Raw genomic sequence first — 23545 nt, forward strand, 5'->3', positions numbered from 1 at the left:
AATTAAAAAACTCCAGAATCTGCACCAAAATTATGCAGAGTCAGTCTGTTGCATGAATGTCTGTTTTTCCCTTTTTTATCAGTTCATTCTGCATCTTTGTTAGCTTTTATCTCATTTTCCAGTTAATTTATTTTCCCTTTTTTTGTGCTTCATTCATCAGATAATGAGAAAGTTTCTGTGTGTATTGAGCAGCTGCTAATATCTTCAAATGTTTCTTTGATTTTTAGCATTTTTAGCAATTTTTTTCTCTCTTTGGGTGAAGTTCAAACTTTATTTTAAGTGCTTTTCTCTTTAAAATGTCCTGATGTTCCTGATGTACGTCAGACGTGGCCGTTAGAGAATTCTGCTTCACTTTATTTTTCATCTTCACAAACATTTCAAACTCCTCGCTGCTGCTCTGTCCTCTTCTTCACTCTTCTTCTTCTTCTTCTTCCTCTCCTCCTCCTCACTAACCTTCCAGCAGCCGGTGAGCCGGCCGGCTCCGCCCAACAAGCCACTCCCCCCTGACCCCGTCACACCTCCACAGGTACGCTGCATGCCAGTAGAAGCATCTCTGGTAGAGGAGCTGATCAATCACTGTGATTATTGCTGATTAAACTGGTTGATTCATGAGTTGAGCGCATCGGAGGGGTTTTCAATGGAAAAAAAAATGATAGGCAGGAGGCATTCAGTTGCTCTTTGTACAAGAGTAAACTGATGAATCAAACTAATCAATCAGCTTCTTTGATAATCAAACGTCTGTTTTATTTTTTTATTTTTTTTTTTAAACAATAATCTGAAATATTGGCTGGTTTAGTTTGATTTCAAACTGTTTTTTTCTCTTCAGGTTTCCTTTCCTCTCAAACCTGTGGTGCCTAAGAAGCCCCGCCCCCCGGCCCCGCCCGCTCACCCTCACCTGCCGCCACACCCTGGCCTCCCGCCGCACGTCGACAACGCCTTCAACACCAAACCGGCACCACACGGAGCCGTCACACCCGTGGCCGGTCCTAAGAGGTAAGACCATGTCAGTTTAAAGGCGACATATTTAGTAAAACAGGGCGTCTGAGGCGTAAAACTCCTTCTTCCTGTTCCTGGGAGCATATATCATGGCGTCTGAGGTGTAAAACTCCTTCTTCCTGTTCCTGGGGGCGTATATCAGGGCGTCTGAGGTGTAAAACTCCTTCTTCCTGTTCCTGGGAGCATATATCAGGGCGTCTGAGGTGTAAAACTCCTTCTTCCTGTTCCTGGGGGCGTATATCAGGGCGTCTGAGGTGTAAAACTCCTTCTTCCTGTTCCTGGGGGCATATATCAGGGCGTCTGGAGTGTAAAACTCCTTCTTCCTGTTCCTGGGAGCGTATATCAGGGCGTCTGAGGTGTAAAACTCCTTCTTCCTGTTCCTGGGGGCGTATATCAGGGCGTCTGAGGTGTAAAACTCCTTCTTCCTGTTCCTGGGGGCGTATATCAGGGCGTCTGAGGTGTAAAACTCCTTCTTCCTGTTCCTGGGGGCGTATATCAGGGCGTCTGGAGTGTAAAACTCCTTCTTCCTGTTCCTGGGAGCGTATATCAGGGCGTCTGAGGTGTTAAACTCCTTCTTCCTGTTCCTGGGAGCATATATCATGGCGTCTGAGGTGTAAAACTCCTTCTTCCTGTTCCTGGGAGCATATATCAGGGCGTCTGAGGGGTAAAACTCCTTCTTCCTGTTCCTGGGAGCATATATCGGGGCGTCTGAGGTGTAAAACTCCTTCTTCCTGTTCCTGGGAGCATATATCGGGGCGTCTGAGGTGTAAAACTCCTTCTTCCTGTTCCTGGGAGCGTATATCAGGGCGTCTGAGGTGTAAAACTCCTTCTTCCTGTTCCTGGGAGCATATATCAGGGCGTCTGAAGTGTAAAACTCCTTCTTCCTGTTCCTGGGAGTATATATCAGGGCGTCTGAGGTGTAAAACTCCTTCTTCCTGTTCCTGGGAGCATATATCAGGGCGTCTGAGGTGTTAAACTCCTTCTTCCTGTTCCTGGGAGCATATATCAGGGCGTCTGAGGTGTGAAACTCCCCAAAAACACAACCCTGGTATTTATTTAGTTCCTCTTTGTTTGAAAGTTCCTCATTTCATGAGCCGTTCTGATTTTCATTTCTAAAGTACGTCGCTCCTTAAGCTGACTCCGCCTCCGCTGCTAAGCCCCGCCCACTCATTTCTGGTGGAAATGTTCCGCATCTTCCATCCAGCTGCTGCCTCAGAGGATATCAGAGCCCAGTGGATAAACTCTATCTGAGGCTAATGTTCCAGCAGAGTTAGCTAAAGACTGTGGATAAACTCTATCTGAGGCTAATGTTCCAGCAGAGTTAGCTAAAGACTGTGGATAAACTCTATCCGAGGCTAATGTTGCAGCAGAGTTAGCTAAAGACTGTGGATAAACTCTATCTGAGGCTAATGTTCCAGCAGAGTTAGCTAAAGACTGTGGATAAACTCTATCTGAGGCTAATGTTCCAGCAGAGTTAGCTAAAGACTGTGGATAAACTCTATCCGAGGCTAATGTTGCAGCAGAGTTAGCTAAAGACTGTGGATGAACTCTATCTGAGGCTAATGTTCCAGCAGAGTTAGCTAAACTCAGTTTGCTTTACTGTAACAGTACATGAGCAGAATCGGACTCATAGCAAGCAGTCCTTCAGTGTGACCTCTGACATGATCAGTGACCTTCAAGCTGAACCTACAGTACCGTGTTGCACAACTGAAACCAGCAGTTTTCCAAATGTCATCAAAGTATGAATCACTGAGACGTTAAAGGTTGAACTCAGAGGAATTTCTTCAGACTTTCACTCTGAGTTTTAGTGTGATATGACAGCAGATGTTTTCCACAGAGGCGCCGATAGGTCAGTGAGGAGGAACAACGTGATATATTACAGAAGCAGTGAGTGAGAACCTAAGTGAACCCCTGATCCAGCAGCTTGTAGCAGCAGTGAGTGAGAAACTAAGTGAACCCCTGATCCAGCAGCTGGTAGCAGCAGTGAGCCCTTCCAAACAAGCCATACTTTTTCAGTCTGTTTCTAACTGTGCTGTCATGACCTTTAACTTGCTAACTGAGGCCAGCAGAGTCTGAGATGTAGCTTTTGGGTTTCTGACCTTGGGGTGACCTTTAACCTTTAACATGCTAACTGAGGCCTGCAGAGTCTGAGATGTAGCTTTTGGGTTTCTGACCTTGGAGTGACCTTTAACCTTTAACATGCTGACTGAGGCCTGCAGAGTCTGAGATTTAGCTCCTGGGTTTCTGACCTTGGGGTGACCTTTAACCTTTAACATGCTAACTGAGGCCTGCAGAGTCTGAGATGTAGCTCCTGGGTTTCTGACCTTGGGGTGACCTTTAACCTTTAACATGCTGACTGAGGCCTGCAGAGTCTGAGATGTAGCTCCTGGGTTTCTGACCTTGGGGTGACCTTTAACCTTTAACATGCTGACTGAGGCCTGCAGAGTCTGAGATGTAGCTCTTGGGTTTCTGACCTTGGGGTGACCTTTAACCTTTAACATGCTAACTGAGGCCTGCAGAGTCTGAGATGTAGCTCTTGGGTTTCTGACCTTGGGGTGACCTTTAACCTTTAACATGCTGACTGAGGCCTGCAGGGTCTGAGATGTAGCTCTTGGGTTTCTGACCTTGGGGTGACCTTTAACCTTTAACATGCTGACTGAGGCCTGCAGAGTCTGAGATGTAGCTCTTGGGTTTCTGACCTTGGGGTGACCTTTAAATAAAGACGATGAACGGGTGATTTTCTGACTGAAACTGCTTCTGTCTCCACAGACGACCTCCTCTTCCTCCCAGCCGACCGACGGTTCCCCCAAAAGTCGAGACGTCTCCTCCGCTTTAACGCGACGGCGGCTGCACGGACGTCTCGTGGCCCGTTTATACGATGATGAAGATGATGAAGACAAGTTCCTTTTTTTATCCGTTTTGCACTGAGTCGTCGGCTTTAATCCTCCGTGAAGTGGAACTGTATCAGATGTAAATGTAACTCAGTGCCTTGCTCTGACGTGAACACTCGGGACAGCGTCGCTGCTGGTGGTGGTTCTTTGGCGCCACGGGGTTCAGTAGCTTGCTCAAGGACACCTGGACGGGGATCAAACCTGCGAGTGGAGGGTCTCGGACGAAGGTCCTCGGAAAGATTTATTTCTATTTTTTTAAATCGAATGAGAACGTTTATATTCGCGCCTGAAGAACATTGAAGAACGCCTGAAGAACGGTTATTAGCGTTTGTTCTGTCTGTTGGAGTCTGAACTTCTGAGATTTTGACAATAAAAATTGTGACTTTTGGAACAAAAAGGGATTTTTTTTTTTTTTTTTCAGAAAACGAACGCTGACATTTTATTATTTGGTGAATAAATCCGAGTTAAAAGTAAAATTTTGTGAGGAAACGCATTTAATATCCTCATTATTCTGACTTTATTCAAATTATTTTTAGGGCTGGGCGAGTTAACTCGTTAATTATTTAAGGTTTTATTATTTATTTTTATTTTGTTGCTCACAGGAATTTATTCTATAAAAGTCTGTTGTTGACAGGCTTTTATTTTGTAAAAGTCTGTCGCTCACAGGCTTTTATTTTGTAAAAGTATGTTCACAGGCTTTTATTTTGTAAAAATCTGTTGCTCACAGGCTTTTATTTTGTAAAAGTCTGTTGCTCACAGGAATTTATTTTGTAAAAGTCTGTTTCTCACAGGCTTTTATTCTGTAAAAGTCTGTTCACAGGCTTTTATTTTGTAAAAATCTGTTGCTCACAGGCTTTTATTATGTAAAAGTCTGTTTCTCACAGGCTTTTATTTTGTAAAAGTATGTCGCTCACAGGCTTTTATTTTGTAAAAGTCTGTTTCTCACAGGCTTTTATTTTGTAAAAGTATGTCGCTCACAGGCTTTTATTTTGTAAAAGTCTGTTTCTCACAGGCTTTTATTTTGTAAAAGTCTGTTGCTCACAGGCTTTTATTTTGTAAAAGTCTGTTGCTCACAGGCTTTTATTCTGTAAAAGTCTGCTGCTCACAGGCTTTTATTTTGTAAAAGTCTGCTGCTGTCTGCTGTGGAACAGGAAAAGAAAGTAATCGGCGGATCCACCAAACATGGAGAAGGGTACGGAACTTTTACTCGGCCATTTTCATGTTAAAGTTCTTCCAGACGGCGGAGTCGACAGAACCAAAGTCATCTGTAAACACTGCCAAGTTGAATTGTCTTCTCAGCGTAGTAGTTCCAGTCTAAAATATCACTTAAAGGCAAAACACACAACTGATAGCAGCAAGTCATTCAAGGAAACAGACAGTGGAGCGAGGCTTCTACATAAAAACTACAGAAAGATGCTGATGTTAAAAGTGTGTTTGCACAACAAATGTTATGGCACTTTCATTCATATGGCAGCACATTTAAAATAAAGCTAAATGCTAAAAGCTATACGCTACTTTTGGATTCATTTTTGGATTCTGCGTACAAATGCGATTAATCGTGATTAATCAGGGAAATCATGTGATTAATTAGATTAAAGGTTTTAATCGTTGCCCAGCCCTAGTTTTAACCAGAAACTGAAGCAAACTATTCGCTCGTCACTGAAAGTTTAAGTCTTTTTCGGTGGATTAAACCTCTTCACTGAGTCTCCTTTACAGCCAACAGGGAATAACCCTTAAAGGATGTTTTACTGGATCAGAAGCTGAGAGCTCAGACTAACCCACACCAGACTGTCGGTCCCACCTGTTGATGCCATCGCCATGGTTACAGACATGGGTAAGCGTTGCATCACACTCGGGGAATCTTTCGTAGTAAGAACGAAAGTCATTAAAGAAAGAAACGGAGTTTCCTTTCCCTGCAACAGTAAACAGCAGAAGCATCGATTACGTCACAAAATGACCATTTGGAGGATCTTTAAATGAGATAAACTGCTTCTTTACACCTGTGTCCATCACCCACGTCTAACTGTTTCCCTTTTACCTCTTCAGCTCGATGTCCATAAAACACTTTAATGAGCAGCTGAGAACATAAGACCTAAAACACAGGCTGTGATATTTCCCTGTTTTTCATCGTGGCGTTCCGTTTCAGAGTGCAGCCCTCCACTTTGAGGCAGACGGGGTTCCCACGAGGTCTTAAAAAGTCTTAAAAGCATTGAATTTATGAATTTTGAAATAATACCTTAAAGAGTCTTGAATTTCGATATCTGGGTCTTAAAATTTGTGCAGTAACTTCTACGTATCGCATTCTCCTCTAACGTTTCATTTGTCAACTAGGCCAGTGTTTCCCAACCACAGGGATTTTATTTATTTATTTTAAGGCGTCACACAAAAGTGTTTAGTCCCAAGCTCGTAATATGTGGACAAAATAATGTCTGCTGTGGAATTTAGTAATATGCTATTTATTTAATACAATATGTATTCTTAAAAAAAAAAAAAAAAAAAAGTGAAATGTTACTTGTTTAAGTTAGATAACAAAGGAAGATTATTTTTATTTTGGTTAATTATTTATATTTCAAGAAAGTGTTTTTTTATTCTTATGTTGAATTCAACTGAGGTTAAAAAAAGAGAGAAAGCCTGAGAATTTTATATTCAAGTTAAGGATATTAACTGAAATGATTTTCATGTAATAACCACTGCGTTGCTCTACTTTTGGAGAATCATCGCACGCGTTGTATGTGTGAGGGGGTACTTGACAAAAAAGGTTGGGAAACACTGAACTAGGCTAGTATTATTTTGAAAAGCCTAAATTGCGTAGCCTAAATGAAGAGTGGCTGAACCAATCATTGAGAACGCAACGCTGCCCCTACCGCTCCGCCCCGGGTCCGAGCGCGTCACATTGCTACAGCAACAAGCCAAGCAGAAGCGAGAAAAATCAAGGCAAAGCTCAGCAGAAGACAAGAAAGTTTAACTTACGCCGTTATGTTGTTTTTTAACATTTGTTTGCGTTTTCTTGCTGGGATTATGGGGAAATGTAAATTTAATGAAGCGTGGCGCGAGAGAATCATTTTGTCACTGGTTAAAACCAGTGGACAATAATGTATACGAGGCTTTTTGCACAGTGTACAAAAAGAGGATTCAGCTTGGTACCATGGGCTTGAAGGCTTTAGAACAGTGATACTCGACAACATACTAAAGTCCCCTTCTGCAAATCTGCATTTCTACATATAAAACATCCCACAAAAAAAGAAACAACACAGCCAATACATTTAATTCAGACCACATTTACCTTAATACTGGGATGAGTGGAAGCTGGCGTGCATGTGCTCGACTTTCTTCATGTTGTATTTGTAGTTTGTTGTTGTAATCATGGTGAGACATTCAGGATGAGCATGGTTTCTGTGCTGGTTTTTGCCCTTTTTTAAATTAAAAACCGATCCATTGTGCCTGCATCTCGCGCTGGCTAAAGGAGCTAGCATGCTCTGCGGTCAAGTGTTACGGTGGTTTAAGCGGGCTGCGTTGCCAGGTTTAACAAAGCCCCCTTTAGGAAACACCATTAAGCCTTAATTAATACTTATAATAAAAATACTGAATACTACAAAAAGGCAAACTTAATAAAAATACCTAATACTGTGCAGTATTCGCTGTGTGTTATTTGAAAATATGTATTGTTACCGTATTGTTATAAGCAACTATGCGAGTGAGAGCCGCCAATTAAAGCATCTCTGGTGTAGAGTCTCACGCCAAGTCCTCCAAGCACATGAATAATATCAAAGCGAAGGATCAAACTCCTTCCATCGCCGGGGTGTTTCAACCGGCCAACGCTAGCCAGTTAGCTATTAATGTATCTGAGCTAGCAGATAACGTTAACCAGCCAACTGCTAGTACAGCCCCTCCAGTTACGACCGTCACCGCAACTAGAGTAGATCTGCGAACAGCTTTTGGTCCACACCAACCATGAAAGCAGAGGTGTTGTGGACTCTTAACACGATCGCCAAACACCATTCATAATGGAAACGAGGGTATTTCAGAGTTGTTTAAATGCATGTTCCGATTCCGACGTCGCTGCCACAATTACTTGTGGTCCCGACAAAACGGCGTACATAGCCAAGTTTGGTTTAGCTGTGTATATTAAAGAGGAACTGGTGTCCAAGGTAAACAAACCACCGTTCGTTCTTATGTTCGATGAGAGCCTCAACGAAACGACAAAAAACAAACAGCTGGATGTGCGTGTCCGCTTGTGGGACGAGGGACGGGTTCAGTCCAGATATCTGGGATGCAGACAGGCTGGCTGAGGAGGCTGAAGGGAAGGCAGGGAGCAAGATGGCTGACCTGATCACCAGGTCCAACATCCTACGCAAAGGCTACAAGGAGAAGTTGCCAGAACTGGCTCTCCTTGACAAAGATCGCTGCGAAGAGTGCAGACCATAGGCATTGACTGTGATCTTTAATTTTATTTATTATTAATATTTTTTTTTTGTTGATTTTCATTGTTTATAGTTCTCTCTACTCCCCATATTCCCAGCATGGAATAAGTAGCTAGCTAATGTGGCAAGGAGCGGAGTAAAGGATGAAACTGTTAGAGCCAACAACGCCACCTGGGGACTTGCACCCCAGGATATGACAACTGAAACCCAATTGTTATAAGGACGCAGGGTCGTGACTGAGGAGGCAGAGACAGTAAAGTAAAGAAAATATATTTATTGAAAACAATATTTATGAATAAAACTTTAAGAAAAACTGCTGCGAAGAAACGAAAGGTTAAACAAGACGAATTTAATAAAGTGTTTTTAATGACAAAGCTAAAAGGCCGGCTATAACATTAAAAGTCAAAAGACTAACAAAATTAAAATCAGTGGGCTGAGGTCTCAGGGGGAGGCATGCTACTGGATGTGTGTCTCTTGCTTAAGCTGGGGTGCAACACTACAATTGTAAAGCCACCACAAACACACGAAAGTGCCCCAGTGTACCTGAATGCGAAAACGGAAGTGAGGTCCTCACCACAGTGCCGAGCCTCCCACCTGATGACACCCAGGCCACAATGAAACTCAAAAAAAGAAAAAGTTAACAAATCTAGTAATCAAATCAATAATCAACCTAAAAGACAAAGAACTACACAAGTAAAACAAAAGTAGAACCAACCAAACACTGCACAACAGAACAGTATAAACAAACTAACAAAGCAGCACAACAGAACAGAACAACAGGTATAAACAAACTAATAAGGACAAAGCACAGCAGCAAGTGAACCTACAAAGACAAAACACATATTAGTAGGACAAAGGATTGCACCAAACATGATGATGAAACAGGGACCCTACTCACCACCTGAATTAGGTCACAGCAAGAGGCTGAAGGCAGCCATTTTGAGGCTTTATATACAGGAATGGGGAGGAGCTAAAGGAGGTGCTTACAGGTTGACTTGAGTTGTGTTTAAGACCTATAGGTCCACTACACTAACATAACCAATGTTAAAAAACAACTCAACTGTGTCACTTAAACTTTTTTGTGGTCTGCTGAAATTTTCTTTGAGTTTTCACACCTCTGTTTGGCTTGTTGTCTGTGGTCTGTGCTGTGGTGTTGTAGCGTTTACTACTACTATGCTGCAATGTTTCATCAATGCTTTACACAGTCCACACTTTCATTTGTTTGAGAAATAAATGAACAAATTAAAAAAAAAAAAAATGTTTTTCTTTGCCGGTAGGTCTGTGAAATAGGCCGTGAAATAGGTATTATTTTTTTTTATAAATGGTCTTATAAAGGTCTTAAAAAGACTTAAATTTGACTTGAAGAAACCTGTAGGAACTGGAGATGTGTGCCTCAACTACTTACGTCACCTTAACTTGTGCAGAACATTTAGAAAACAACTGGGTTTGATCAAAGTTGTTCACAGAACGCAGAGGCAACAAACACAAAAATATGTCAGAAATATTCCACAAAGTTTCTGCTCGACTCGAAACGAAGGCTTAGAGAAATGAGAGGTAAAGAAAAGTGAGCTGTGCAGCAGCTGCAGAAGGTTCCGAATCAGCCTTTAGGGGAGGAGTTGGATTTAAGCTGTCAAAATAAGCACCAAGATTCTTCAGAGAAGAGTGAAAATTACAAGAAAACAGACCAAGGGGGTCCATGTCGGAAGGTTCAGGATTTCAAAGACAAAAACCTGAACCTTATTCTCATTTAGATTCAGAAAGTTTAATCTTTTTTTGGGAGGGTTTAAGGGCAAATAGATTCGTGCATCATCTGCAAAACATCTGATGCCCGAGCCTGCAGATACAAAGAGAAGAGCATGAGGCCCAACACGGACCCCTGAGGGACACCACAGGTGAGCGTGGCGACCACCTCACCTGTTTTATTCCTGCTGGATGTTTTAGGGACATGAGGATGAGTTCATGTGTTCATGTTTCAACGTTCAAGGAGGCGTTGATACGTTTTAAAGTCCTGGGATCAGAGAACGGGAACATTGTGGGAGAGCTGAGCTCTGAGTTTTGGGGTAAATGTGTCATAGATCAGGTGCTGATGTTCATCTCTAACAGCTGGTCAGGATCAGATGTTTTTTTTATTTTTTGTCCTGATTTATAAAACTTTAGAACGGAAGGTTCTCCACGACACAAACCCAGGCTGGATTTCTGGTTTCATGCCGTTTGTTTCAGGTCTGGTAAATAGTCAAAACTTTCCTTTTCTGACTGAAACAGAGACACTTTAACTTCCACTTTCTGACGTTTTATAGGTCATACGTTGCGTCCGCGAGCGTCTCGTGTGCCACAGAGTGAAATGTGAAACCGATGGGACGATGATGACAGAAACGAAGCCTCTTACTTCTCTAATTGCTTTTAGAGAAACAGCGAGGCGCTTTCAGGATGCACTCACGACTTATTTAAAGTCGCAGAGCGGACGGTCGGATCGTTATCGGCTTCTTCTGCAGGCTCTGATGCGCTCGAAGTGCCGCGGTCGCTCAGCCCTGAGAGGCCTCCATCCTCCCCTCCTCCCCCTGACCTCGGCCCTCCTCTAAAGAGGAAGCTGTGGTTGAGTCACTCTGCCTGTTTCTCTGCAGCGATGCCACACTCTGTGCTGTAGTTCCAACAGCACGGACGAGAATCAGACGCCATCCTTCGTTTATCTATCATCTGTTCGGCGTGTCATCCCTCCATCGTTTCTCCTCCACCATGGCTTCCTCAGTCCTCCTCCTCTTCCTCGGCCTCCTCCTGAGCGCCACCGGCTCTCTGCCGCCTCCTCGGATCTCCTTCGTCCTCAGTAAGTCCGCGACATCCTTTCTGCTCTTTCACACAACCCGTTTGTCGGTCGTTTTAAAAGCTGTAGCGTCCTTTAACTCTCATGTTTATGATCATGTTGCATTTACCAAAACTTTCTTGTAATTAATTAATTAATTCAATTTAATTCATATCGACAAAAAAGGAAAAAAGTGTCATAAAATAATCAAAAATACTCTAAATAATGATAAAATGACTAAAAATCAAAGTTTAAATGAGTAAAATCTACAAGTTTTTTTCACTTAATTTAAGACGGAAGAAGAAATTTGCATGTTGAGAAGAATAACTTTTGGATAAATATTCTAAATACACAAAAATATGTAAAAATAAACAATATTTTATTCAAAGTTACAAACCGACTGTTTTATTTACCCACAGATTAGTTCCCTGATGGAGGGAAATGAGACTAAAACACGGCTGGTTTTCATTTTAAAGGCTGTAATTCCTTCTCTGTGGCATCTTATGACCCGTTAGAAGGCGCTGGCGTCCATCCACCTGCTCTTAGTTCCCTCGTTTCTTCCTCTAAATTCACAGGTTGACACATTTAGCGCCGAACTGATGCTTTGAAATAACGTTTCGAGACAGAAACATGAAACCGGGTTGATGTTTAAAGGGAGAAACGCATGAAATGATCGTTTTTACCTGATTTAAAAAGCCTGCTAACCTCATTTTAACCGGTTTTGGGTGGGAGGTTTCACCCGTGTGCGTGGGGCTCATCGTAGGAGCCGTCAGATTGTTATCAGGGGAGGCTGCAGACCAGCTGAACGCCTCAGACTGACCCTGAGGACTGAGGCTGGGCTGCAACGTGTCGCCTTAACATCCTCGTGAAGCTCAGCCGTGTGGCTCGGTTTTACCCGTCGGTGGGTTTTCTTCTTCAAAAGTGAAGAGATGTGACCATGAAAGCCATTTATGATTATGTTGCATTTACCAAAACTTTCCTGTAATTAATGAATTAATAAATTTAATTTAATTTACATCAACAAAAAAGGAAAAAAGTGTCATAAAATGATAAAAAATACTCTAAATAATGATAAAATGACTAAAAATCAAAGTTTAAATGAGTAAATCTACAAGTTTTTTCACTTAATTTAAGACCAAAGAAGAAATTTAGTGACACAACTTTTTATAAAACTAAGAAATGAACATAAATGTTATCAACTCAGCAAGAACAAAGGACCCTGCCGAGGTCTACGGGGGATCCAGTTCCTCATTCAGCTCAGAAAGACGGTTTTATGAAACCAAAGGGAGTTCATGAGCCTTTCATCATGGAAGTGATGCTTAAAGGTGGCGTTTGCTGCCTGTTTCTCACACTCGGACACAACTTTCTGAGCTCCTACTGGGGTCCGGGAGGCAGGTTTGGTCAGGTTTTAGGCCGGACTTACTGCCAAGGGGGGTTTCAGACACCCTAACATTTGCTCCTGTTTTACAACATATGTCACCTTCTAAGGGAAAGGTTGTTTTCTGCGTCACTATTTCCTCGACCGAAGAACGTTTCAGCTGTTTTTGCACATCACTTTGTGCATTTCTGCTGTCTTTGAACCTTGTTCAATGTGTTGGGTTTGGGTAAAGGTTCTGGGTGGGGAGGCATCATTTCTGCTGTTGTTGAACTTTGTTCAATATATTGGGTTTGGGTAAATGTTCTGGGTGGGGAGGCATCGTTTCTGCTGCCGTTGAACCTTGTTCAATTTGTTGGGTTTGGGTAAATGTTCTGGGTGGGGAGGCATCGTTTCTGCTGTCGTTGAACTTTGTTCAATGTGTTGGGTTTGGGTAAAGGTTCTGGGTGGGGAGGCATCATTTCTGCTGTCTTTGAACCTTGTTCAATGTGTTGGGTTTGGGTAAAGGTTCTGGGTGGGGAGGCATCATTTCTGCTGCCGTTGAACCTTGCTCAATGTGTTGGGTTTGGGTAAAGGTTCTGGGTGGGGAGGCATCTTTTCTGCTGTCGTTGAACCTTGTTCAATGTGTAGGGTTTGGGTAAAGGTTCTGGGTGGGGAGGCATAATTTCTGCTGTCTTTGAACCTTGTTCAATGTGTTGGGTTTGGGTAAAGGTTCTGGGTGGGGAGGCATCATTTCTGCTGTCTTTGAACCTTGTTCAATGTGTTAGGTTTGGGTAAAGGCTCTGGGTGGGGAGGCATCATTTCTGCTGTCGTTTAACTTTGTTCAATGTGTTGGGTTTGGGTAAAGGCTCTGGGTGGGGAGGCATCCTCTCACAGTTCATGGAGGAAACTGTCTGATCCCATCCCGGTAAATGATGCAGAGCTTCTTTCTGCTCTGGGCTGCAGCTTCATCTCGTATCCTCACCTGTTGGATCGCTTTTATAACGACTGAAAAGATTTAAGGTAAACACAAGAAACTTGTGCTAAAGAAAAATGGACCACATTCTGTGAATGATTCCCTATATTCCCTATAATATAGATCAGTGAGCAGTGCTGAATAACATGTCATTGGGGTCATCAGGTGGGAACCTACTTTCATCAGTGTTTCGTCTAGTTAGAGAGTGATCACTGGCATCTCAGAGTCACCCCCCTAATGCCAGCCAACACCACAACAACCATCTTTTCTTCCTCAAGCTACCCCAGCCTCTCACCAACTGCACACCAGTCACAGCGGGGTGGGGATGCAAACCCTGGTTCAGGTAGGGGGTAATGAAAGTATAGAGGGTGCCAGAGGTGGAGGCAGGACAAAACACACGAGCAGATTCAGCAGACAAACTCACCTAAACAGTCCTATAATCACTTAAAATGCTAGCAAAAACAAGGCCATACAGGCCAACTCACCTAAAATGGCCGCCTGGTTTCAAAAGGCTCACATGGGCCACACCCTCCACTTAAATATGTTGAACTTCTTCCTTGCTTCTTCCAAAAGTCTGTTTACCCTAAGTGCTCCCCCTGCTGGGCCCCCAGCTGCTATTGCTTCTTCTAATCCAAATTCACTGACTGGACTTTACTGCCTCATATGACACTTCCTTCACTATTTTCCTTCACACAAACACGATTTAAGTCGTGTTTGTGTTTTTCCTTCAGAAACGATGTGAAAACATGTGACGCCATGTTGTATGTTTGCTCCGGTTTAACTTCATTGTTTCCTGGATAGAATTTGTTTTGTTTAGGCTAAAAAAGGTCAAAACTCTGATGCTTATTAAAGCCACGTTAAGCTTATTTACAGGCTAAAAACGTGTCATTTTGAGGGTCTTTCTGCCACGTTGTCGGCGCAGCGCATGCTTCACCTCCATCTTTTTTTAAACCCGACCCACAGTTAACCTCATGAGTTCTGAGTTGGTTTATTTTCAGCGTCACACAAACTTTCGCTTCTTTTTGCTGCTTTTATCTGAAACGGGGTCTGTTAACCTCCAAACTCAGCCATGAACCGATGAATTCTTAATGTTTCGTGGGCAAGCCAAGTTTATCTGTGGAGCACAATTCAAAGAGTGCAGATGAAACACTTTCAGGTGTCATATGCACAGCTAAACAGAACTGTTTTCAGCCTGGATTTAAACATTGTCATTCCCACAAGCTGTCTGAGAATGAGAACAGAGACTAGTCCACCACCTCACTCACACACACAACCGGACTGCATTTTTATGCATTTTTTGCACATATCTCAGACTTTAACCTGTGCACATACATATATTTACTTTACTTTACTTTATTTTGTGCTCTATTTTATTCTATATGTATATATTTTTAATCTTATTTTGTATTTTAATCTTGTTTATACATTTTATTTGATATTCTACTATTCTAATTTAGGAATTTTTAATTTTACTTTAACTTTCTATTAATGTTACTTTGCTACCTAGTTTATATTTTGTAGTTTATAGTTTGTATTTTGTGGACGGCGGTCAAAGGTCATTTCACTGCATGTTGTACCGTGTATAACCATGCATGTGACAAATAAAACTTTGAGTCTTGAATCTTGAGCTGAGGCCTGTCTCACATCTTCTGGAAGGCTGTTCCAGATGTTAGGAGCATCAAACTGAAACGCAGCCTCACCTTGTTTAGCCCCAGTAGGTTCATATGGCTCTAACATAAAGCACTTTGAATTGTTTGTACATGAAATGTGCTATACAAATAAATTTGATTTGATTTGATTTGATAACATGTCAGAGATGCACTTTGGTGCTGGACCACGAAGAGACTTGAGCTGTTTTAAAGTCTCTTCTCTGAGCGACAGGAAGCCAGTGCAGAGACCTGAGCCCTGGACTAATATGGTGGTATTTCCTGGTTCTAGTCAGGACTCGAGCAGCAGCGTTCTGGATGTACTGCAGCTGTCTTACAGCCCGTTTAGAGCCCAGTGAGCAGGCCGTTACAGTAGTCTAACCTGCTGGAGACAAACGCATGGATCAGTCTCTCTAAGTCTGCTTTAGACACTATTCCTTTGATTCTGCCAATGTTTTTTAGATGTTAAAAGCTGCTGATGTTACTGATTTAATGTGGCTGTTAAATATTCCAATATTACCCCGAGATTTCTAACCTGATTGTTAGGTTTTAGAGAGACTGATGACACTTTCTCTTTGTTTCTGTGGAAACGCAGACGATGAGTTCAGTTCTTTTCTGAGTTCAGCTGCAGCGACTCAACGTATCTGCAGGCCCGTGTTCATGTGTGCCAGTTTCCTCCTTGTCCTGCGTTTCACAGAGTTTGTTCTGCACTTGCGACACTTTGGTCACACGTCTGTGAGGTAAACAGGAAAAAGATGCAACTGACTGGCTCAAATGTGTGAAAATCGTGAAGTAAAACCGCATAAAAAGACGCCTGCCGGGCCTGATTTCTGCAGCCAGCCTGGGTTGGCAGCATTTTCTGCTGTCACTTTTATTCTTGCACACATTCAGCGGAAACTAACTCGGTGTCAGCAGCAATGTTGCTGCTTTCTTTGTAAAGATTAAGATCAGATTATTGGTCATGCATGCACACGAAATCTGTCCTCCGCTTTTTCTTGGACCGAAGACAAAGTTTCAGTGCAATCTGTTTCCTTAGCTAGGAAATTGTTTTTGAATTGGCTCCATAGGAACGAAATGGATTATTTTATGAATAATTATGATTACAATTAATTGAATTCCAACTGGCTTGAATTGGACTTTATTATCTAAGTGCCTTTAGATGACATTTGTTGTATTTGGCGCTATATAAATAAAAATTAATTGAATTGACCCATCCAGGTCAGAGCATGTGAACGGAGCGGAGCGCAGCGCAATTCTCGCTCCCCGCTCAAAGTTGCGCCAGGACGCTCCGCTCAAAACTCGCTCCGCGCTCACCTTAATTTTCCTGCTGCTCAGGTGAAATCGATCCACGCTCGCTCAAATTTTCAGGAGAAGGAATTTTCTGACATTTTTACTTCATGTAATTATGACAGGGCCCTGGGACACACGGCGTTTGATTTAATGATGTGACCGGTGTATTGTCTTATTTAACTGGCTGTTAAATTATCGCCACTCTGACGTGCAAAAAATAATGTTTAGAAAATGTTGGGCGCCAGGTAGAAAACTACCACGTCAGGACGAAGCCCACCAGATTACTCAGCTTAAATATGCATCACACGACACAGCAAAGAGAGACCCCAGGCTGGGCTAGGCAGGAGGAGGGAGAGGCGTGCGTGTGTGTGCGTGTGTGTGTGTGTGTGTGTGTGTGTGTGTGTGTGTGTGTGTGTGGCCGCGAGAGCATCAGCAGAAACGGAAGCAAAGCAGAGGAAACGTAACCTGGTTCTCACGCAGATGGATGTTTCTCATCCATCTGGAATTTTGCCGGTTGCCTAGCTGTTCTCTGCTGTGAGTAGGCGGGGATTGTATTCAAAAACCTCTCGAACCTGATTGGAGAATTCAATGTGTGTGTCACGTACTACTTCGACCAATCATATCGAAAGCGGACGTGACGCGTTGGAGCGCGACCAGTCTTTCGGTCTGTGGTGGAAAATAAACAAAACACAACAGCAGCGAGCAAAGCAGGAGCTAGCAGCAGCTAATCGTCCGGCAATGGCTGTGTTTGACTGTGTTCGTTGTCGCGCCGGATGCTACGTCATACCTGTTAACACCCCGCCCCACGATTATGATTGGCCCGGTTATGGGGTAACCGAAGACTTCGGGCTCAACAAGGCGAGCCCAGACCCTAGTGCGAGCTCACGAAGTGTAACGAAGATGCACGAAGCACGAAGGGTCTGCGTGAGAGCCAGGCTAGAGGAAACGAGGGTCACGGTTAGAACTAGCACCTGAGCAGCCAGCTTAATTCAGACAATCAGAAAGGGGAATATGTCTTCACGGTACCGGACCTGTTCCGAGCGTTCCCGTGTCCCAAAACTCCAGACGAAATACACAATCCACGCTCGATAGCGTTTGTAGGCCCTACAGTTCGGGCGTTTCCCTGTTTATTATCCGCACTCTCTCTGCAGCTAATGCTAGCTCCGCCACACATAGAACACACCGTTGCGCCCTCGACTTGAATTGCTCACTTCCTCATTTACTACGGGTGACAAGGCCCGCGTGGCTGCTTGTCCCCAGCTGTGAACGTAACATCTAGCTCCATTCATGTTGCCCCGCGTTTCCTATTTAATTATTAATTTATTACACTAGACTACATTAAATCAAAAATGTTATTTTACAAATTTTATAATCCAACATTTTTAATTGACGTTGTGAGCGCATCGGAGCGAACTGGAGCTGAGCGAAATCCTCGCTCCGGCTTTTGAACTGAAAACCGCTCTGCGCTCTCACCATATTTCACCGCTCCGCTCCACCGTCCGCTCCGTTCACATGCTCTGATCCAGGTTGGCACACTCATAGAGACAGATGCCAACCTGGAGCGGTGGCAGCCAATCACAGCTCCCGGGGAGCATGGGGGTACGGTGCCTTGCTCAAGGGCACCTCGGCCGTGACAAGGAGGTGGACCGACACCCCTCCAGCTGTCAATTCCACCAATCTTTTGAGTGGTGAGAGTTGGAATCAAACCACCAACCTTCAGGTTATTGGACAACCGACTCTAACCACTGAGCCACGGCCGGTTTTTAGAGTTTTTTTTAGAGCCCGTTGAGTTTAAAATGTTTAGAGGAGAGAACAGATGTAAAAAAGAATCTGATTTAAATCTATTTTAATGAGTCATTAAACACTTTTCCACCATTTTCATTGACTTCTTTGTAAACATTAGTTTAAAAAAGCAATAAAAAGATAATAAAGTCAGTTTAAACTGGTGAGTTTAAAGAGGCTTTTTTAAAAATGTCCACGTTTCTCACATCTTCGGTCCAAAGTTTAGGAAAAACAGCCTGAAAAGCAGCGGTTCTGATCGGTTCTGATCGGGCTGCAGCAGATCTCTGACAGATGAAGGGACCTGACCACGCAAGAGTGGAAGAACAAGAACTCTGAACTGAACACATCATTTGTTCCCATTTCTTTAGCTGCATCTCTTAAAAACAGCTTCATAGTTTCAGCTTTTTTGTACATTTACGTTAAAACTGCTTTCAGTTACCAAAAAAGTCAAATTAATATATGAAATTCAGTTTAAAAAAATCCTAATCCCAAAAAAATGAATGTTATCACGTCTAAAAGTAGGAAAGTAGGAAAAAAACAGATAATAATAAGAATTATATGTTATTCAACCTCAAGAAAAAGTAAATAAGATTCAATTTAAAGCTTAAAAAAGGAATATAAGATATAATCTAATGACTAATTATGGAACAATTAATATAAATGAAATGATTAAACTGTTTTATGTCACCAGAAATGAATAATCTAGAAGCTCTTTGTGGGTTTTAGACTGGAATTAAGATTTGTTCCCATTTCTTTAGCTGCATGTGTGAAAAACAGCAAAGATAACACAGTGTGACAGACAGAAAACAGGATTTCTGCAGCAACAAGGTGATTCCCAAAGAGCTGTCAGCTGAAAACTTGGCATATCTCAGCATGGTGTGCAGTGTGTCCTTAAAACATTTGAGGAAACTGGACAAGTGGAGGACAGAAGAAGAAGTGTCAGGCCTAAAGAACTATCTCCAGCAGATGAACAGGATCTGAAAGTGATGTCCTTAACCCATTGAGGCCGGGAAAGCATTGTCGCATTTCTACCTTTAAAGCCAGGGGCGCTGTTGCGTTATTCTACCTTTAAGGCCGGGAAAGCGTACACGTCTTTTTCAGACGGGAGCGATTGTGAGGAGTTTCTTGGCTTTGATGATGCTGATGAACGTGCTGACCCAGTTGATGGAGATTTATGGCTAGCACATATGTTTGAGGATGATTTTGAAGAGTTTGAATGTGAGTGGAAGACTGACAATTACCACCGTAATCGACGGAGAGATTTCAACCGCACACCAGGGGTGAAAGTGGATTTACCTGCAGATGCCACACCGTTGCAGGCATTTAATCATATTTTTACTGAGGAGCTTTGGGCGCATCTCGTTTCCGAGACGAATAGATACAGTGACCGGGTACTTCAGACTCCAGCTCGAGCAAAGATGGCAAGGTGGTCACACGTAACTGTGCCGGAGATGGAAACGTTTATTGGAATGTGTATGGGCTCCTTGTGCTGCCAGTACGAAGAGATTACTGGCGATAAAATAGATATATAAATAGATGAATAAATCATTTAAATATAAAATTTAATTTAATTTAATTTTATTACTGTTTTCTAATTGAAAATAGTGCTGTTCCTGCACTTTACTTTTTACATTTTCTATTTTCGTGAAGGTGTATGTAAATAAACTTAATTTCCAAAGAAAGCCACAGGTGTAAGCTCTCAAATACTTTTTGAATTTTGTTTCTATCTGCTACAGAGGCTGAGAAATCAATCATTTAGTAGGCGTTGACACAATTGCTGAATTTCCAGAAAAACTTCAGGTTTTAGGGGGTCTTTCTGAAATCGCCCATAGGTTTTACAGGCATTCTTTTCCAGGCGTTTTAGGCCTAAATGGGTTAAGAAAGAGGAAAAAATCCAGCAAAGCCCTGACACAGGAGCTGAGAGATGCATCTGGACCTTCAGCTGATCCATCTGCTGTTGGCCCAAGCCTCAGGACGGCAACACGGTTCATCTATTTAGAAGCCGTGCAGTATTTCTGCTTCATTTTGACACAGATTTAGTTTCTAAACTACACATGAGGGATATTTAACGAGTTATTTTTGGTTCACAGGCAGTCGAGTCACTATGAATAAATTCATCTTTCCCCCCAAAACGTTCTTTGAATGATTCTTAAACATTCGGAGGTGAATCTTTTGCACGTTGATCTAAGTCTGAGCAGCATGTGTGAACGCTGTGATCGTCTCATAGATTCTTTCATGAAGATGCTGGAACTTTCTGGGTATTAGGTTCTTATTTTCAGCTCTTACGTGTGCTCACATTTAGACGAAGATGCATCTCTGCTGCTCTTAACCACATCCTCTGAACCACAGCGAACCTCAGCTTCTAAAAGGGGAAGCGGTGCCGTCTCCGAGTCGGTCAGCTGACACCTTTAACAGATGATGTGTTGTTGGGGTTCATTTCTCTGGCATCCTGTCATGTCGTCTGTCGGTTTGACAGCTTAAACAGCAACTTCTGTTGGTTTGTAGCTGAAGGGGATCAGAGAGAAAAGATGTTTCTTCACACATAACTGAGGTTCTTGATCTTTAGAAGGTTCTATTTTCAGATGCGTTTGATACTGTATATCACAGAATCCTGTCGCACAGGCTGGAAAACTGGGTTGGACTTTCTGGAGCGGTCCTTAACTGGTTCAGGTCCTACTTAGAAGGCCGGAGTTATTTTTGTTACAGTTGGCAGCTGTGAATCTGAGCGAGTGGCCATGACTTGTGGAGTCCCCCAGGGGTCAATTCTTGGACCTCTTCTGTTTAACTTGTATATGCTCCCTTTGGGTCAGATATTGCAGAACTTTACAATCAGTTATCACAGTTATGCAGACGATACACAACTTTATGTGTCTCTGTCACCATGGCGACTGCAGCCCAGCAGACGTACTGTGTCAGTGTCTGGAGGAAGTAAACACCTGGATGAGAGAGAATTTTCTACAATTAAATGAAGACAAAACTGAGATCATTCTGTTTGGGAGCAAAGAGAAGAGGGTCAGCGTTGGTAAATATCTTACAATCACTGACCGAGTCGGTAACCTCGTAGTGTTAAAAACATTTCTGTTCTCATGTGTCTATGCATGAAATCTGCACGATATCTTTGAACTTATCTGGACTGTTGCTTGTTTTTAAATTCATTTAAATTATTTTATATGTTTCTCTTTATATTCTTTTATGTATTTTTAATGCTTCTTCCACTCCCTGCTGCAATGCTTTTATTTTATGTTAAGCACTTCAATCAATCAATCAATCAATCTTTATTTATATAGCGCATTTCATACCACAGGCAACTCAATGTGCTTCATTTTGAACACTTTGAATTGTTTTGGACATGAAATGTGCTACAAATAAATTTGACTTGATTTGATTTAATGAAGATGTGTGTCAGGATATGATTAAAAAAAATCAGGTTCCTATCAAACGAGCAAAATCCAACAGACGGCCTCACATCTGATGTCTGCTGTCATGACCTTTAACCTTTAACCTGCTAACTGAGGCCTGCAGAGTCTGAGATGTAGCTCTGGGTCAGCAGCTCCTGGCTGCCTCATGGACTTAGTTTTCTGATGAAATGTGACTGTTTTATTGCTGTATAAATTATCCTGGAGACTCTGATCGTGACTAAGAGGCTCTCACATGAGTGGGCGGAGCTCTGCTGCTTATTTTCAGGTTTCCGTGGGTTACCACAGGTGAGAGGTACTTTCCATTTCAAGCCTCAAGACTGAGTAATGTTCCATTTGAGATCAGATAAACTCCCCGAGCATCTGCTCCATGTGACAAAGCCTTTTTATTATCTTTATGCAGCATTTAATGTTTCCTACCCGCTGTTTTCATTCAGTTTTCATTAAGTTTTCATCTTTTTTCTTGTTCTTTGCTTTTAGCGGCAGTCACTTTTTCTCTGTTTTATTATGTTTAAGCTTTTCCACCACAGAATTACTCCCAGTAAACTGTAAATGATAAAATAATGTCAGTCTTTTAGGGGTCAGTTGATGCTCTCTTCATCTCCTCAGAGGCTTTCTGAAGAAAGAAGAAGAAAGTCCGTCTTGTTTAGCCTCACAGTTTTGTGGTGACATCACATGTTTGCCTGAGGTTTTCATGGTGAAGCTGACAGACAGAAAAAAGCATTTCTGCAGCAACAAGTGAAAACTCGTCTCAGTATGGTGTGCAGAAGGGCTGAGCAAATATATCAATATTTTTTTTCCAAATAAAGTATCGATTGATTTATTTATTTATTTATTTATTTATTTTTTAAAGCAAACTTTATAGAAAAGTCAGATGTTACAATTACTGAAAACACAGAACATTAAAGGGACAGTTCACCTCTTTTGACATGAAGCTTTATGACATCCCATATTAGCAACATCATTACATTACATCACATTACGGTCATTCTGCAGACGCTTTTATCCAAAGAGACTCACAATAAGTGTGTTCCACATCGGTAGGCAAAAGAACTTCAGCTCACAAGAAATCACAAGTGCATTTCCTTTCAAAACCAAACAGCTAAGAGCAGAACTAGTGCTAGAGTAAGTGCGGTAAGTCAGGTACCGAGACAAATGGGAAGACAATTTAGAAAACAAATAAGTGCGTAAGAAGCTGGGAGGAAACAGGTGATGTCCTCAGAGGGCGGATCAGGGTAGTGTTTCCGGCAGAGACGGGTTTGCAGCCTGCGGCTCAGCTGTCCTGACATCAGGCGGAGATCGTTCCATCATTTCTGAACATCTTCTTACCCCCTGCTGCGTCCTGTGAGCAGAGTTCCAGCCTCGTTTTGGTGTTGATGAAGGTAGTCCGGCTAGTTGGCTGGGGTTTAAAAAATAAAGCGTTTTGCTTCTCAGAACAATATGCGTTCAGCAGAGTAATACATTTGCATCACAAAATGGTTCTCCAGGAAAAAGTCAGACCTCACAATCTCTTGGCCCTATTTTCTCTCCCGTCGTATCACTGCCTGCTGCGCAGACCGAGCAGCAAACAGCGTAACAGGCGCGGCTGTCGGCATTAATAAAAGACATTGGTTCAACATGAAGATGTTTGGATACACTTTGAATCAGCCATGTTTTGTCCTGGTGTGCCTCCTGAAACTTTGTTTGAAAGTGAGTTTTCTGCACGTTTTTTTGCTGCTGATTTGAAGAAATTTAACGATTTAAAGATAGTTTACGACACTTTGAAGCGTTTTCTGACTGGGCTGATAGATTTGAGGGTTTCCACTGTTTTCAGACTCTCCAGACAGACCTCTGGTGCACTTCAGCCTCTCGGACGTACACAACACCACCACCCTGCTGCTCAGCGAGGACGGCTCCACCCTGTACGTCGGGGCACAAGACGCCGTCCTCTCATTGGATGTCGGTCAGAGTGATGTCATCAGGCTGAAGAAGAAGGT

General features: G+C 42.5%; 2 protein-coding genes across 6 annotated transcripts in view; both read left to right on the forward strand.

Moving 5' to 3' along the window:
• adam15 (ADAM metallopeptidase domain 15) overlaps positions 1-4278 on the forward strand; it is a 49533-nt gene extending 45255 nt beyond the window's left edge. For 2 of the 5 annotated variants that reach the window (XM_075466370.1, XM_075466372.1), the window contains 3 exons: positions 461-526; positions 827-993; positions 3766-4278. In XM_075466370.1, coding sequence (XP_075322485.1) covers positions 461-526; positions 827-993; positions 3766-3832 — 300 coding nt within the window. In that variant the 3' untranslated portion in view covers positions 3833-4278. The remainder of the gene's footprint in view (positions 1-460; positions 527-826; positions 994-3765) is intronic. The other 3 variants (XM_075466373.1, XM_075466374.1, XM_075466371.1) reach the window with 2 other exon arrangements.
• A 6642-nt stretch (positions 4279-10920) lies between these two features.
• LOC142380482 (semaphorin-4B-like) overlaps positions 10921-23545 on the forward strand; it is a 32452-nt gene continuing 19827 nt past the window's right edge. Inside the window, exons 1-2 of the mRNA XM_075466376.1 lie at positions 10921-11129; positions 23383-23543. Of these exons, the coding sequence (XP_075322491.1) occupies positions 11042-11129; positions 23383-23543 (249 nt within the window). The 5' untranslated portion in view covers positions 10921-11041. The remainder of the gene's footprint in view (positions 11130-23382; positions 23544-23545) is intronic.

Source organism: Odontesthes bonariensis, chromosome 5 (genome assembly GCF_027942865.1).
Source record: "Odontesthes bonariensis isolate fOdoBon6 chromosome 5, fOdoBon6.hap1, whole genome shotgun sequence".
NCBI lineage: Eukaryota > Metazoa > Chordata > Actinopteri > Atheriniformes > Atherinopsidae > Odontesthes > Odontesthes bonariensis.